This window comes from Anneissia japonica, unplaced genomic scaffold (genome assembly GCF_011630105.1).
Source record: "Anneissia japonica isolate Jap-2015-1 unplaced genomic scaffold, ASM1163010v1 scaffold287923_len1623670_cov205, whole genome shotgun sequence".
NCBI classification, from domain to species: Eukaryota; Metazoa; Echinodermata; class Crinoidea; order Comatulida; family Comatulidae; genus Anneissia; species Anneissia japonica.
The window spans coordinates 1,204,123-1,219,274 of record NW_022721637.1 but is presented as its reverse complement, the minus strand read 5'-3'; the positions used below and the strand labels follow the sequence as shown (position 1 = coordinate 1,219,274).

Below are 15,152 nucleotides of genomic sequence, written 5' to 3'. Positions count from 1 at the left end.
ATCTTGATTTATATTATATGCAACTATTTGTTTCTAGCCGTACCTATTGTATAATGGAGTGTATCTGGTGGTATTTGAATCTGTTCAACCATGAAGCCTCCGTGGTCTAATGGTTATGACGCTCGCCTTGACAGCGAGAGGTCGCAGATTCGAGTTCCGCCAGAGGCATTTTATTACACAATTTCTTTATTCATTTATTACAGGACTACATTCGTTGAGAGCTATGCTACACGATGTATTATTATGTCCTTTATTCGAACACTGTATTTACCTTTCTTTAATGATTTATATATATATAATTTAATAGTGTTAACGGCTATCTTGATTTATATTATATAATATGCCAAATGAATCAACCTATTTAATTTCAATTCTCAATATTAATGTTTTCCGATCCTATGTTAAACAAATTTAAGTTCACCCTTTTCACCGTAATAGGCTCTGACAATGACAATGCCAATTTCTTTTATTTCCTTTGAGCATCGATATAATAAATCATACAATAATCCAAGATAATGTTACAAAATTTAAGCAGTCAAAGAAAAAGAGAAATCCCAGAAGCATCCTAGCTAACAATAATATTAATACGTTAAAAGAACGTTATAAAAACGTTAAGGTTTGGTGATAGAAACGTTATTTTGTAGAACCATATGTACGTACTTATAACCTAATTTTACAACGTCATAACGTTTGAACGTTCTTACAACGTTGTGTGAACGTTATGTTGTGACATACTTTTAAGCTGGTTTTCCACAAGGCGTCCGTTCGCTTCCTGAGCTCTAATTGGTTGAGCTTTTTTTTCGCTTCTTAAAAAGTAGAAACAGTTTGAACTACCGATTTCGCTGAAGCGAAAACTCCGATAAAAACGTGAATGTGCGTGCGCATGAACCGACGCTTTCGATTCGCGCAAATAAATTCGCCTTGTCGAAAACCGGCTATACCACAACGTTCGCGAACGTTATGAGAACGTTTTGTGTTTGCTGGGATAATGCTTATAAATGGAACACCCACACATGGCTTTATGATGGTTATTACAATGCACAGAAGATGTCGATGTAATTTCCAAACCTAAATACGTAGGGGGAAGGTTGTTTTACAACACCTGTGTAAGTTTTACTTGCTTGTCAAGACAACTGAGAATATTGCCTACCGTAATACAGTTGACGGTGGCCGGTAGAGGGCGCTGCATCAACGTTAATGGTTATAGAATAATAATTGTTCAATTTTTCAGGTGATTACACACTCCAAGCATACTATATCATTATAATGGTAACAAGCATCCCACTCACACCAAAATGATCTAATCAACGTATACTCAAAAAATAAACAAAGTAACAACGCTTTAAGACTAATGGTAACCGTATATTTTTTTGTAAAGTATAACAATGTTTTAAGTACTTTATCAAATCAATACTTCAATACTTCTTCGATACTACAACTTTTTTATTCGTATATTATCACAAGTTTCACCACTACTTGGCTTCAGCAGGTAGTACACCTTAAGTAATACAGAAATACCCATAAATATTACACTTATAAATAAATAAACAATAATATAATAACACATCTATGGTATGCACCGGTATCTGCCAACGACGCTCACTCACGACGCGTAAGCACACACGTACACATTCTTGCAAACTAGAACTTTCTAAAGGCAAGTTAATTTCTAAATTAAATTATACTTGTATTACATTTTATGTTCTTTAATTTTTTTATTATGTGTGAGTTTCAGTACTTTGCTTAAATGAATAGATATATTATATGCCTATTTATAAAAATGTAAAATATATAGGCCTAACTAAGTGTGAACAGTGATAAATTTCGCGCCGACCCCTTTTGGCTACAGTAGCTATAATTTAGACGTGTTTATACAAGTGTTATTTTTGTCACGCCTTTTATAGGCCTATGTTTTGTCATAGCTAACTTTGGGTAGAAATGACTGCTTATATAATATGCTAGGCTTTAGCCAGCATTCTCTGGAACGAATGAATGACACTGGCGGTATATAATGGCAAATAGAAATTTTAAAAATCGAATCAGTGGTCTGACTTGACTTGACTAGGACTTGATTTATCACCGGCGCGCTGTTATAATTTTAGGTTGTTCCTAGATTCTAATTGGCTTTTCGTCTTTGCAGCAAGTCTATGGGCTTTTTCATGCTGAACCAGTGCATAATCAGTGCTTAATTTCACATGGCAATAGCGGCATATATGCATTTCTCGGGCGTGTTTTCTTTGGTGACGTGTAAGGTTGATTTTATACTTAAAACGCTCACCGCAAAATCCGCATATGTGCCGGTTCTTCGTTCCATGTGAACGTTCATGATTTGCCAGGCTGATTTTTTGCGAGAACTCTCTTTCGCATACTTTACAATGTAAAGTTTGGAGATTTGAAGGACTGTCCTCCTTTACTTTCTGAGGAGCGCCATCAATAGTTTCCATACTCACTGCAGATGCGGACGAACTTGCACTAACAAACTGTCCTTTCTGTTTCGTTTTTCTTTCTAAGTTGTTATTATCAACTTGTAACGTCATCGAATCTCCTTGCCAAGTCTCAAAAGCTAATTGATTATAGTCCGATATACAATTAGGTGTGTATATGCAACTGCTATTGTACGTTTCAGTATCGACAATATCATCCAATGCAGTCCAACATTCGCTGACATGAAGATCCTGGTTGTCCTTGTCGAATATCGCATGAGCGTAGTTTTGTTTTGCTGCGTTCTGTTTCGTCATTTCGATTCTGAAATATGAAAAAGACTTATGATGTTAACAGAGAGAAATAAAGGAAATGGATGCAATAGTCATTCAGATAAGCCTATATCTTAGTTCAGAAATTTTACAGATGGGGTAAATACCACATCAGCCCCACCATGGGGCTAAGGTACAACATGTTTATGCCTATGGCACTTGTAGATGGCTGGAAATTGCACTGTCTGACTCAAAATTTGAATGTAACTTTTCTTTATCCCCCATTAATTTTTTTATTTTGTACAGGCTACTTTATTAAAAATCGAAGTAAAAGCAATACACGAGAAAACATAAAACAAGATGTTCATAAAGCATACATAAAAACAAATATAAAAGATTCTAACAGACAGTGGCGTAACAGGCGGGGGAAGGGGAAGGGGAAGGGGGAAGACTGCCCCCCCCCTGACGGTTTTTACCGGGCTGACCAAGCCGTCGTACCGGTCTGGTAATAAGAGAAAAGAAAGAAGGGAGAGGGAGGGAAAGAGAAAAAGGGGAAAAGAAAAGGAAAGGAAATAGGAAAAGAAAAAGGATTATGTGAAAAAGGTACCCCGCTGTAAGCAAACTTTAATTGTGGGTCCTGAACATACAGTAAGGCGAGGCTTTTTTTTATTCCTTGTTTCGCGTACTTATTGTTTAAAAAAAATTATCGGAGGAGGGCGGAATAAAAATTAAAATAAAATTTTGTTTTCTTACTTAGCAAACATTTTTGCCAAAATCATCCAGACGGAGAAGAAAATGAAAATAAAATTTTATTGGTGAATGTTAGGATGGTTAAATGCTTCAAATTTATATAATTAAAAGGAATATACATATCTTACCTTTGGAGATTTCAAGGCAGCAGAGGATGTTTTAAAAATAAAGAAAAAATTGTATTTTTTTCTGAAATTTCCACTCTTTCATGGCAGCGAGTGTGATAATTTGCCAAAAATAAAATCTATTTTTATTTGAAATCATCAATATTTGCAGTCGGCAGGTTCGCTAAACAAGGTATATAAAAAGTCTCACCTAAAGGTGAGACTTTTTCTATTTCACAAACTTATATTTTCAAAGATCGTCAAAGCAAGACGGGAAAAAAATAAAAATAAAATTTTTTTTTCTTATTTAGCAAATACAAATAGTTTTGCCAGAAACATCCAGGTGGAGAAGAAAATAAAAATAAAACGTTATGGTGAATGAATGTGAACAGTGTAGTAAAGTTTTACCTAAGCAGTCTAAAAAAACTGTCAACTGAGTTAATACAAAAAAGGCATTTCCAATGTAAATATTTTCAAACAATCACTTAAAACTCACTACCTTTTTAAACCCTTGATTCATGTAGTTTATTTTGTGCATTGGTTCATGTTTGGTTAGTCTATTTCAATGTTTTGCTGAAGGTTTTTTTCGAGCATCAATAGAGTATTTTCATGTGCTGTAGATTGGTTTTCAAAAAGTGCCAACCAACAAAATATTTGAAAGCTAACAAAACAATGCATTGTACTGTTTAAAAGAGTGAATTTACAGAATTTTGCCAACAAATATGCTGGTAAGTGTTTAAGTATAGTACTGTGTACTTTTTTCTTTGTATTGAATCTGGTAACAAATATTGTAAGCTTAAAAGTATTTTCATAATCCCGTACATTGTCAAAGCTTCACTGTAGTAGAACAAGTTTGTGTCAAGCGTGTTCCAGCATAGTTGTACAGTAGTTGAGTTACAGTACTCAAGTCATATTTTTGGCAGCACTGGTGTGTAAAGTTTGAAGAATTCTCAAAAATTATCTTAAAAAATCAAGATCATTAAACAAGTAAAAACTATCTTACCTAAAATCCATTTTGTTAATTAGTCCAGCACTGTTGCTTATTGGCAACTTTCATTTCATACCTTGTTGACGGGAACTGAATTGATATAAAGGAATTTGGCTCACTCATAGCTATTGTCTGATTGGACAGTTTTGGTTGATGGACTCTTCCATTTGTTGATTGGATATTGGATTGAATATTATTTCAATGCTAAATTGCATTAATATTAACAATTCATTTAACATTTCAATTCAAAACACTATTGTATATTTTAATTGTATAAAACTATATAAAAATGCATTTAAAAGAAATATAAATTACTTAAAATTTCCTATCAGAAATGAATTAAACTGGTATTAATAGAAACATAACTTACTGTTAAACATGACTCTGTAAACATAAACTAACATATTGGTAAATATTAGATTACCTTTCTGAGAAACTTTATTGGCAGTATTACATCAGTTTTACTCTATATATATAATATAATACTGTACCTCACATCAACTGCAAAGTTCTCTAATCTGGTGTACGAGAAACCTTCAAATTAATCGAAACTTCATATGCACTCCACTCTTGCACGTCCTCCACTACACATCTGTCCACTCTAAATTTTATGGATGTTGCAGAAAGCACAAAGTGTAAAATTCCAACTTGGCTTCCTTTGATTATGTAATCGGCACTTGACTCAACTTCATTTTAAATCTTTCTCTTTTTTGGACTGTATTAATGAAATCTAGTAAATTTCTGGTTTGTCAATGACTGCATGAACACTCCCTGTAATTTGCTAACTCATACCCTTCTAATAATTTTATAATGGAAATTACTAATTTTGTAATATGTGTTTCTTTAATGTGTAGCCTAGTGTATGATTTAATGCATAAAAAGAAAGTATAACTGTCATAGAATTGGGTGTCATATAGGTAATAACATATACATCACAATCATTTGGAATCAGTTTGTTAAAAAAAATATTGTACCATTGTTTTAAAACTTTCAGAGAGTACTTGAAGCAAGACGTTACAAAACCGCATTGAATAAAAAATCAACGTAAATTCAAAGTAGGAATCTAATCCAAATAAAATAAAATGATCGCTTTACCTTTGCAGATTAAAATATTTTAAATGCAAGTAAAAAAATCGTCACAGACCTATGGTATACATTACAAAAAGGATGTAGAAATTTAAATGAGTTATTCTAGCGCATAATGGGTTTTGCTGTGGAATTTAAAAACAACCTAATAAGATAAAGTCTAGATTTATGGTTCAAATTATTGGGGTTTCACAATATTTTATCAGGGCTAATGTCTAGCCAAGTGTGGGTTGCCCTCATGAAAACCTCAATATCACAGACTTCCGGACAATTGGTTTCACTGATTCCAGTGGGGGTGTGGTAAGTTGTTTTACTGCAAACAAAAACTTGCTGGCGTCATACAGTTGAATGAAGGTCGGCCAAATAAAAGAAGTGTGAAAGCCGTACATTTTGTGATACACCTACGTGATGGGTGTGAAAATCTATAGCAAGTTAGTAGTTGGTAAATTGTTTATAAAACAAAATTTGTTCGATTAGTACTCGACTAATCACAATACTTAATTTTAAGAGTTTATCTCCTTGTATATTTTTTCTTGGCTGCTGTCACTTTTTAAATTTTTGTGACACACCTATGTGATGGGTGTAAAAATCTATAGCAAGTTAGTACTGTAGTTGGTAAATTGTTTAAAACAAAATTTATTCAATTAGTACATGAGTAATCACATTACTTAATTTTAAGAACTTATTTCCTTGTATGTTTATTTATTTTTCACTTTTTTCATTAATTAATAAATTGCTTTTCATTTATGTATGGATGTCTGCTTTAGGTATACTTTCTGCTCATTTGATAATTTATTTGAATTTGTGGTTTATTTTTCAATTTGTAGAGTCCAATCAAAAACTGTATAAGTAAGTCTGTATAATAATTCTATCAAAATTGTTAATTATATTATTATTATTATTATTATTATTATTATTATTATTATTATTATTATTATTATTATTATTAAATATTATTGTTATTATCAATTACTGCTTTTTTATGTTGCAATTATAAGTAAAAGTAAATTCTTACCGTGTCACTACAGTAGGTCTCATACAGTAAGAGTGGAGCTTATCCCCAGTTTCTGTAGCGTGAAGCGGATGAGAGTGTGATACCCCCCTGGGCAGGACGCTGGTCCACCGCAGGTTACTCCTAGCAACTTGCTGGTACCCATTGATAAGGCTTGGTAAACTAAATCAGTGTAGATAAAGTGTCTTGTTCAGGGACAAAAGTGATATGCACAGCTAAGGATTGAAACCCGACCTTGAGGTTGGGAAACCAAACCATTCCCACTGCCCCAAACCGCTTTCACAAACCAATTATTATAAGACATCCTGTAATTATCGGAATTATTTTTGTCTTTAATTAGTAAATTGTATCGATCGGCATAAAGATGTGAATCCAGAGAAGACCGCCCTCATATGGGAGAAAGACGAACCAGGCCAACAAGAACTAGTTTCTTACAAGTAAAACATTTTACTTATGTCTCATTGAGGTTTTAACACAATTAATTATAATTTTTCTTTACTATTAAAAAGAAATTTGAATTGTATTAACGATAAGTTTAATTTAAAAGTCGTCCTAGATTTTCCCAAGGATTTAACCTATTTATTTTAATTTCTGCTTTTTTTAAAGAGAATTATACAAAATGACCAACCAGCTGGCCAACACTCTCAGGACCAATGGTGTGAAGAAGGGTGACCGTGTGACCATTTACATGCCAGTTTCACCCCATGCAGTGGCAGCGATGTTGGCCTGCGCTAGAATAGGTGCTATACATAGGTATATGGGACATTTCAATAAATCAATCAGTAAACCAATAAATAAATCAATCAATCTGTTACCAATTGGTTGATCAATCAGTCTATAAATTTGCTATTAGTTGATTAGTTGTTCAATATTTTGCAATTCTTTAAATGAAATAATTTCATCAGATTTTAAATAGAGAAGAAGTTGACAATGTAAATCATAGGACGGATTCACTTTAAGTAAGTTACTGTATTTACTATAGTAATTATTACCTAATTTAGATTCTTGAACCCTGCTGGCAGACGATGTTTTTTTAAATAAAAATGTGTAAGTCAGCAAATTTTTGCTGACTAACTTTACATATTTTAAATAATTTTTTGAACTGATTCTCAATAACCAACACCCAATAAAATATACTGTACTTTAAAAGCATGTTGCATAATGTATTCAGGACTTAGTTTCCAATCAAAAGATCAAGGGTTGCACTTTATGTGTACTGTATCTCAATCCACCCAAGAGTAACTTGCAAGGGGGTATAGTAAATTTGTGTGTAGAAATTCATAGCACTGAATTAACTCTTGATAAATATTGGAATTGAATTTAGACCACTGGATTGCCTAGTCCAGCTTATGTTATGACACATGCTTTTTATGTAAGATATTTTAGTGGGTTTCATTTCATTTATTTGTCTCAAACAATTAGAATGTACATAAATAGAAACGGCAAGGAACAATCACAAAAGTACAAAAAACAGAGACAGGACACTCCAAAAGTAAAATCAATCACTGTCGAGTAGAGGCCCTTTACAAGAAAGACACAATACATACAATATAAAATTCTTTAGAAAGATAAAAAATCGAAAGATAAATATTGAAAAATAGAAAAATGAGTAAAAATCAATAAATGAGCAAATTTAATTTAAAAGGTATTTGAGATATAAAAGTGTTGGTTATTTTGATTCATTTCAATAACTGATTTGCTTCATGTGCTACCTTGAGGCATTATCTGCTTAAATTACAATCGGCACAAATTACAACATAATTAAATCATAAAAAAGGCATAACAGACAGAAAATAAGTTGTGGTTAGCAGGGTCAATGTTAAAAGGATTATTATTAATATTAAATGAAATATTTTAAAGTGTTTGTTAAGCCCTGCCATTGTGTGGGATTTAATATGATTCTGAATTTTGAGATTAAGGACTTAGAGCAAAGTGAGCCCTGAATGTCGTTTTGTCTGATCTTGAGTAGCTTAGTGGCTCAGTTCAGTGTACCATGTGTGTGATAAACAGTGCAAATCCTTCCTTTTGGTTGCTGGTCAAATCAAGGTATAAAGTCCTTGGTTCTCTCTCCTTGTGTTACAGCTGGGAGCTGAAATTCAAGTTACATTAAAAGTGCATTATATTTTTCTGATGTGGCATCTAAGCCATTGGTCCTCTGTGCGAAAAAACTCAGGAAATTAAAGAACGCAGTACATTTAGTGGTGGATCTAAGAATTTTAAATAAAAGGGGCCAGGGAGGCACTTTCACAGGTGGAGGGTCTACAGTATACCACTATCTCAGCCCCACCATGCTTGAGGCTGTAGTAAAACAAATTATGATTATGGAACCTCAAGATTACTGGAAATGGCACTCTGAGACTTTAAAATTTGAATATAATTTTTCTTTTTTTCTCCATTTTTTTTTAAATTATGAAAAAGTTGGGGACCTGGGAAGGCTGCCCCTCCCCCTCCCCCCTTTGAATCTGTTGCTGACATCCTTCACAAAGTTATGGGAATTTTCTGCCTGTGTGCTGTCCAATTCACAACCAGTATACAGTAGTCCACTGAGTCCAATGAAAAATAAGTAATTTTAGTACGACGATATATATTCTGCAGTATGTAATAAATAATATTTTGAGGTAGCAATATCAAATTTTCAATTTTCAGTGTTGTATTTGCTGGATTTAGTGCTGAAGCCCTGGGGAGTCGAATAAGAGATGGTGAGTAAAAAAATTAATACTATAATTATTTTTAATTGATTATTATTGTTATTATTATTAATATTAGGTGCCATGCTATTTTCTGTTTTGCTATTTATCACCTATATTTTCACTGTCTGCATATCTATCGGTAAAATTTCACATTGGTACTGGGGAGGGACAAGTTGATTTCCTGCTACACAACAAGACATCCATTTGCAGAAGCCTTTGTGTAGTAAGCTAGTTTGGCACAAGACCAGTTTGTGTTTGCTAGTGTGAAGAAGATGGCATGTCAGTATAAATACCTTGAAGAGATTGTGTAACCTTTATCTCATGTCATGTGTTACATTTTTTCTTGTATGAATCGGTTGTTAGCAGTTTTCTGCTGATGCTTTTTTGTTCTGATTTTGTTAGTTAATTTCTAAGAGTCTATACAAACAGAATGTTCACTCTCTGTGACTGTACTCTTATTGAAATGGTTACAATGCTTCTGACCTGGTGAACAATTGTTCACCAACTTATACAATTGTATATGTTGGTGAGAAGCACTGTGGAAAATGTTCTCAATTTACTGTAGTCTCAGTTCAAGGTTAAACATAAATTGAATAAGTTGATAATTTTTGTGATACTTTAAAATAACTTCAACTTCTAACTTAGTAGTTGTGGGAATTTTTGGACATTGTCATTGAATAATGCATATTTTGCCTCCACAGACAGAATGCCTGAATGAAAATGCTATTAGAGCCATAGAAGCACAGTTTTCTTGTTTGTATGAATCTGTTTTTGTACCTGCTATTTTTTATGGTTTATTAAGCTGAAATAACATATAATATAGTTTCATTTGAAAATAAAAAAATAGGTCACAGAACTATTATTATGATTACTTGAAATGTGATCTTGACAACTTCAATATGTGACAATGATTCATAAAGTAAGTACTCAGTATTGGGTTGTCATAGTACCTTGTCAAAATAGTTTTATTTGGAAACAATTTATATTTCAAAACTTTAAAGTTATTTTATCTCATGTTACAAGTAGGTTGGCATGTAATTGACAAATAAAATATTTTAAGGTTAGCATTCACACTCTGGTCCCTTTTAAACTTGCATGATAAAGCCAAATGGGCCAGCTTTCCAATAAAGGCCTTGTTTGTTAAAAAGTATCATAAATTAAAAATCCTAGAAATTGCCAACCTCAACCTATATATTTCCTCCATAGGTAAACCAAGGCCAGTGACAATTTAAAGATTAAAAGTATTTGAGGATTACACTATATTGAATAGTCTATTTCATTGATATTACTTAAGCCTTATAAAAATGTGTATAGCTTTATATACTTTTATTATATAGATACGAAACTGTGCCATTCAAAGTTTAACTGAAATTAATACATTACAATTTATATTTAATTATATTTATTTTTATTCAAAATGCTTGTTATTATGAAGCTTGCCGGATAGTTGTTGTGAGCTTATGTATTTATTGTTTGAAGGTTTGCATGGCAAAGTAATAGTATATATGTTGAAGCTTGCGGTACACCACGTAGGTAGTTCTGAAAAGAACTGTTGTATGTATTTATTAATATTTTAGCCAACCAGGTACTGTACTATGCTAATTGTCCCATTTTATTTAGTCACTTATGATCCAGAAGTCCACTCAAAGACATATTACCATACCCCTCCTGCAAGCCTTCTATTAGTCCCTTGAGAAATCTCAGCTAGTACTTTTCACTAATACTACTATTGTATGTTGTTTATCTCTTATTACCTTATTCAATCATAAGGTGATAATAAGTCATATAATTTCAATTCAATACATGTTCTCATATGGCTGATTAATCTAGCGTAGGCAGCATCTACAATACAATACAATAGCACAAACTTAATTCATCTTGAAACAACTGAATTTCATGAGCTCACTTTACCACAATGCTTTGTTTATTGTTGGTGGAGGCTCAATCTTTTCAATTGATCGCTCTAATTGTAGCAACGCCCCAATTCACTAAGTGTGTAAACAACTTATGAAATCTCTGAGAAGAGTGGTGTAATCCAGAATAATTTGTTGCAGGTTGGGAAAAAAAATGTACATTCTTTTGTTTGAAAGAGCTCTCACATGTTGTCTGCTACTTTTGTAGTTTCTTTGGGGTATTTTTTGGTCTTGCTTACAATCTTAATTTGTTTTGTTTGATACCCCCTAACTTGAGCACCTACATTTGATACCCCCTAACTTGAGCACCTACATTTGATACCCCCTAACTTGAACACCTACATGTATGAGTATTGAATAGGCCTTCTATGAGCCTCACAGTAAATGAGCATGGTGTTTCTTTTCTGAAAGCTTTTAGGTTTATAGTAAAGTTTTAGTTCCTTCTGTACTGCCTTGGGCATTGTTATCATTTATTTAGATTTAGATGTTTGTCTTATTAATGGAACTTGCTTTAATTATGGAGGAAAGAAAGTTTCTTTCCTTCATGCTTTAATAATCCTAGTGGTTGATCAAATCACCATGACAACCAAAACTCTTTTGGTGATAGGATTAAATGAACAAACTGAATAGAAAACTGCAGCATGTTCTCCCTCTTCCAATTTTATATACATATCAACTTGGTGGGAGATCTGTATTTAAATATTCTTTTTTTTTTTCATAGCTGGTGCTGAGACGGTTATTACAACTGACCAAGGGGTGAGGGGAGGTAAGACCATTGAACTTAAACGAACAGTAGACGAAGCTTTAAGGAAGTGCCCGTCTGTGAAGAGGGTGTTTGTTAGCAAACGGACTGGTGCTGATGTTCCAATGAATAAGCATGATATCCCCCTAGAAGAGGTAAGCACTTACAGATCCAGATTTTTATTTTAAACAGTAAAAATGAAGACAATTTCTTTCTCCTATTTTTTTTTTTATATTTAAAAATGAAAAAAAAATATTTATATTTGGAAAAAATTTTATATCAGGCAATGGCATCTGAGTCAACAGAATGTACTCCTAAGGTGATGTCCAGTGAAGATCTTTTGTTTATGTTATATACATCTGGCTCAACAGGCGCCCCCAAGGGTTTAGCACACACACAGGCTGGATATCTACTTTACACATCTTTAACACATCAGGTAAACTGTGATTTTTTTTTTGTGGTGGCATGTATACTATCACTTCAAATTTAAGTGGATTTTATAAAATTATAGTACTGTAGTGTATTTTATTTTTATTATATTATTTATTTAAGATCATGGGCCAAGAATATTACTGTTCTACTCACATGTGATAATCTCTTTCACAAGACAAACATAACAGTACATAACATGTTTTCATGTGTATGTATAAAATACATATCTGTTTGTATTTAATACCTACAAACCTGATCTATTGTATTGTATTTTCATAGACTATCTTTGATTACCAGCCTGGAGATGTTTACGCCTGCGTTGCTGACATTGGATGGATCACAGGGCATAGCTATGTAGTATATGGGCCTCTAGCCAATGGTGCTACGACACTTCTATTTGAGAGTGTACCAACCTATCCTGACCCAGGTACTGTCCAATTGTATAATAGTAATAGTGGCGTAATGCAAAAGATATGAGGATTTAACATAACTAATATTAGTCTCCATTTAAATAATTTTGTGTGTTCTTACTAGGACGTTATTGGGAGATGGTTGAGCGCTTGAAGCTAAATCAGATATATGTTGCACCAACTGCGTTAAGACTTTTAATCAAATCTGGCAACGACTATGTCACTAAATATGACCGCTCTTCTTTAAGGACTTTAGGATGTGGTAAGAATATATATACAGTAGTTCATTATTTTATATAGCTCAAATTTAATTTATTTATTCAACATTATTCAACTAGGGTGACCATAACAGCAATGCTGACTTAATTAAAGGGGCCCTCACACAAAAAGCAACAAAATCAATTTGAAATTACAACAGTTAATGTGTTTTTTTTTTTATGTTTTTGCAATAACCTAATTGTACCATTTTCATTTTTTTTTTATTGTGTTCTGGTTTTAAGTGTTCCTTATTTCCACTCTTTTTATGCCAAATAATTTTGGAAATTAATGGTAGTACATGTGGGTTTTTTTTTTTGCTAACAACAATTCATGCAATTTCACTACTTTTCTCAGCAATACAAAACACTTCATACTGTAGCAACCCAATTTTTATTCTATTACCTATGATGTTTTCAAAATGTACATATATTTTTATGTTGTTATGGCAATATATTCTATGTACTTAGAATTTCCTTTGTTGTAAAATAAATATGTTCTACCTTTGAATCTGTGAATTTATGACCAATTTTTATTATTAGCATACCAACCTTTACAAAATCTTTACATTCAGGTAAATATACTATTTATATATTAATGTGTATTTTCCCAGTTGGAGAACCATTGAACCGTGAAGCGTGGGAATGGTACAATGATGTTGTTGGTGACGGCAGGTGTTCACTGGTGGATACATGGTGGCAGACAGGTGAGATAATTAAGTAACTCATTCTTCCTTTCTCCTAAAATCATAGTTTATTTTCTCTTACAGTCATGCCATATTACCTATATAAACAATAGCTTTTGTAGATTGACACAATGTGCTCATATACATTCTGTCATATTATGACAGGATCTTCATTACCACAAAAGACAAACACTTTAATCACTATTTGAAAAAAAATAGATATTAAGTTTTGCTTTTATCAATCCAGTCACCCTCCCAGTAAACATTTTATTATGTGCATTATTTTCTTCCTCAATATTCTTTTTTTCTGTCTGTAATGGTATTATTGTATGAAATTAAATCTTCATCGCCATCTCTGTCATCCTTCATCATTGTCATCATTATTATCATCATTATTATCCTTATCATCACCATCACTATCATCATTATCATCAACATTAACTTCCTCATCGTCATCATTAGCATCATCATTGATGATAATGAGGATACCATGTTATTTGTCATGCCCATTTTCAATATCAGTTTGTTATATTATTTGTATTAATTATATCCCATTCAAAATTGTTGTTGCTGTGAATGCCATTAATCAACAATGTCCTTGAATTATGGAAAAAAAAATCATTAAGCTAATGCAAGAAGAGGCAATTGTTAATGGTCAATCACATTTATTATGAATATATTATCTTTACCAGAGACCGGAGGTATTTGCATCACACCAAGGCCATCTGACCCTGGGGCTGAAATTTATACCGGACCCATGCGACCATTCTTTGGTATTGATCCTGTACTCATGGATGAAAAGGTAGATTTTATTGATGGTGTTTATTTCAATGATTATAACCAAAACAGCAGTGTAAAGATAGGTTGGCTGTTCCACAGCTGCCATCATGTAAAGATAGGTTGGCTGTTCCACAGCTGCCATCATGTAAAAATAGGTTGGCTGTTCCACAGCTGCCATCATGTAAAGATAGGTTGGCTGTTCCACAGCTGCCATCATGTAAAGATAGGTTGGCTGTTCCACAGCTGCCATCATGTAAAGATAGGTTGGCTGTTCCACAGCTGCCATCATGTAATGATAGGTTGGCTGTTCCACAGCTGCCATCATGTAAAGATAGGTTGGCTGTTCCACAGCTGCCATCATGTAAAGATAGGTTGGCTGTTCCACAGCTGCCATCATGTAAAGATAGGTTGGCTGCTCCACAGCTGCCATCATGTAAAGATAGGTTGGCTGTTCCACAGCTGCCATCATGTAAAGATAGGTTGGCTGTTCCACAGCTGCCATAATGTAATGATAGGTTGGCTGTTCCACAGCTGCCATCATGTAAAGATAGGTTGGCTGTTCCACAGCTGCCATCATGTAAAGATAGGTTGGCTGTTCCACAGCTGCCATCA

At 33.3% G+C, this 15,152-nt stretch overlaps 2 protein-coding genes across 3 annotated transcripts in view; one reads left to right on the top strand and one right to left on the bottom strand.

Moving 5' to 3' along the window:
* Positions 1–1,341: 1,341 nt before the first annotated feature.
* Positions 1,342–6,843, bottom strand: LOC117111666 (zinc finger protein 90-like). 2 transcript variants are annotated; one of them, XM_033254641.1, is made up of 4 exons: positions 6,637–6,843; positions 5,027–5,265; positions 4,551–4,739; positions 1,342–2,745 (listed from the first exon to the last, which is right to left on the bottom strand). In XM_033254641.1, the coding sequence occupies exons 3-4, from the start codon at positions 4,559–4,561 to the stop codon at positions 2,091–2,093; spliced, it is 666 nt and encodes a 221-aa protein (XP_033110532.1). In that variant the 5' UTR covers positions 4,562–4,739; positions 5,027–5,265; positions 6,637–6,843; the 3' UTR covers positions 1,342–2,090. The 2 variants fall into 2 exon arrangements, with proteins under 2 accessions (XP_033110532.1, XP_033110533.1); XM_033254642.1 differs by having other exon boundaries at positions 4,551–4,625.
* A 130-nt stretch (positions 6,844–6,973) lies between these two features.
* Positions 6,974–15,152, top strand: part of LOC117111661 (acetyl-coenzyme A synthetase 2-like, mitochondrial) — a gene marked incomplete at its 5' end in the record, with an annotated part of 35,028 nt that continues 26,849 nt past the window's right edge. The window contains 9 exon segments of the mRNA XM_033254633.1: positions 6,974–7,070; positions 7,240–7,386; positions 9,280–9,332; positions 11,958–12,133; positions 12,262–12,414; positions 12,690–12,837; positions 12,945–13,082; positions 13,689–13,781; positions 14,453–14,562. Coding sequence (XP_033110524.1) covers positions 6,974–7,070; positions 7,240–7,386; positions 9,280–9,332; positions 11,958–12,133; positions 12,262–12,414; positions 12,690–12,837; positions 12,945–13,082; positions 13,689–13,781; positions 14,453–14,562 — 1,115 coding nt within the window.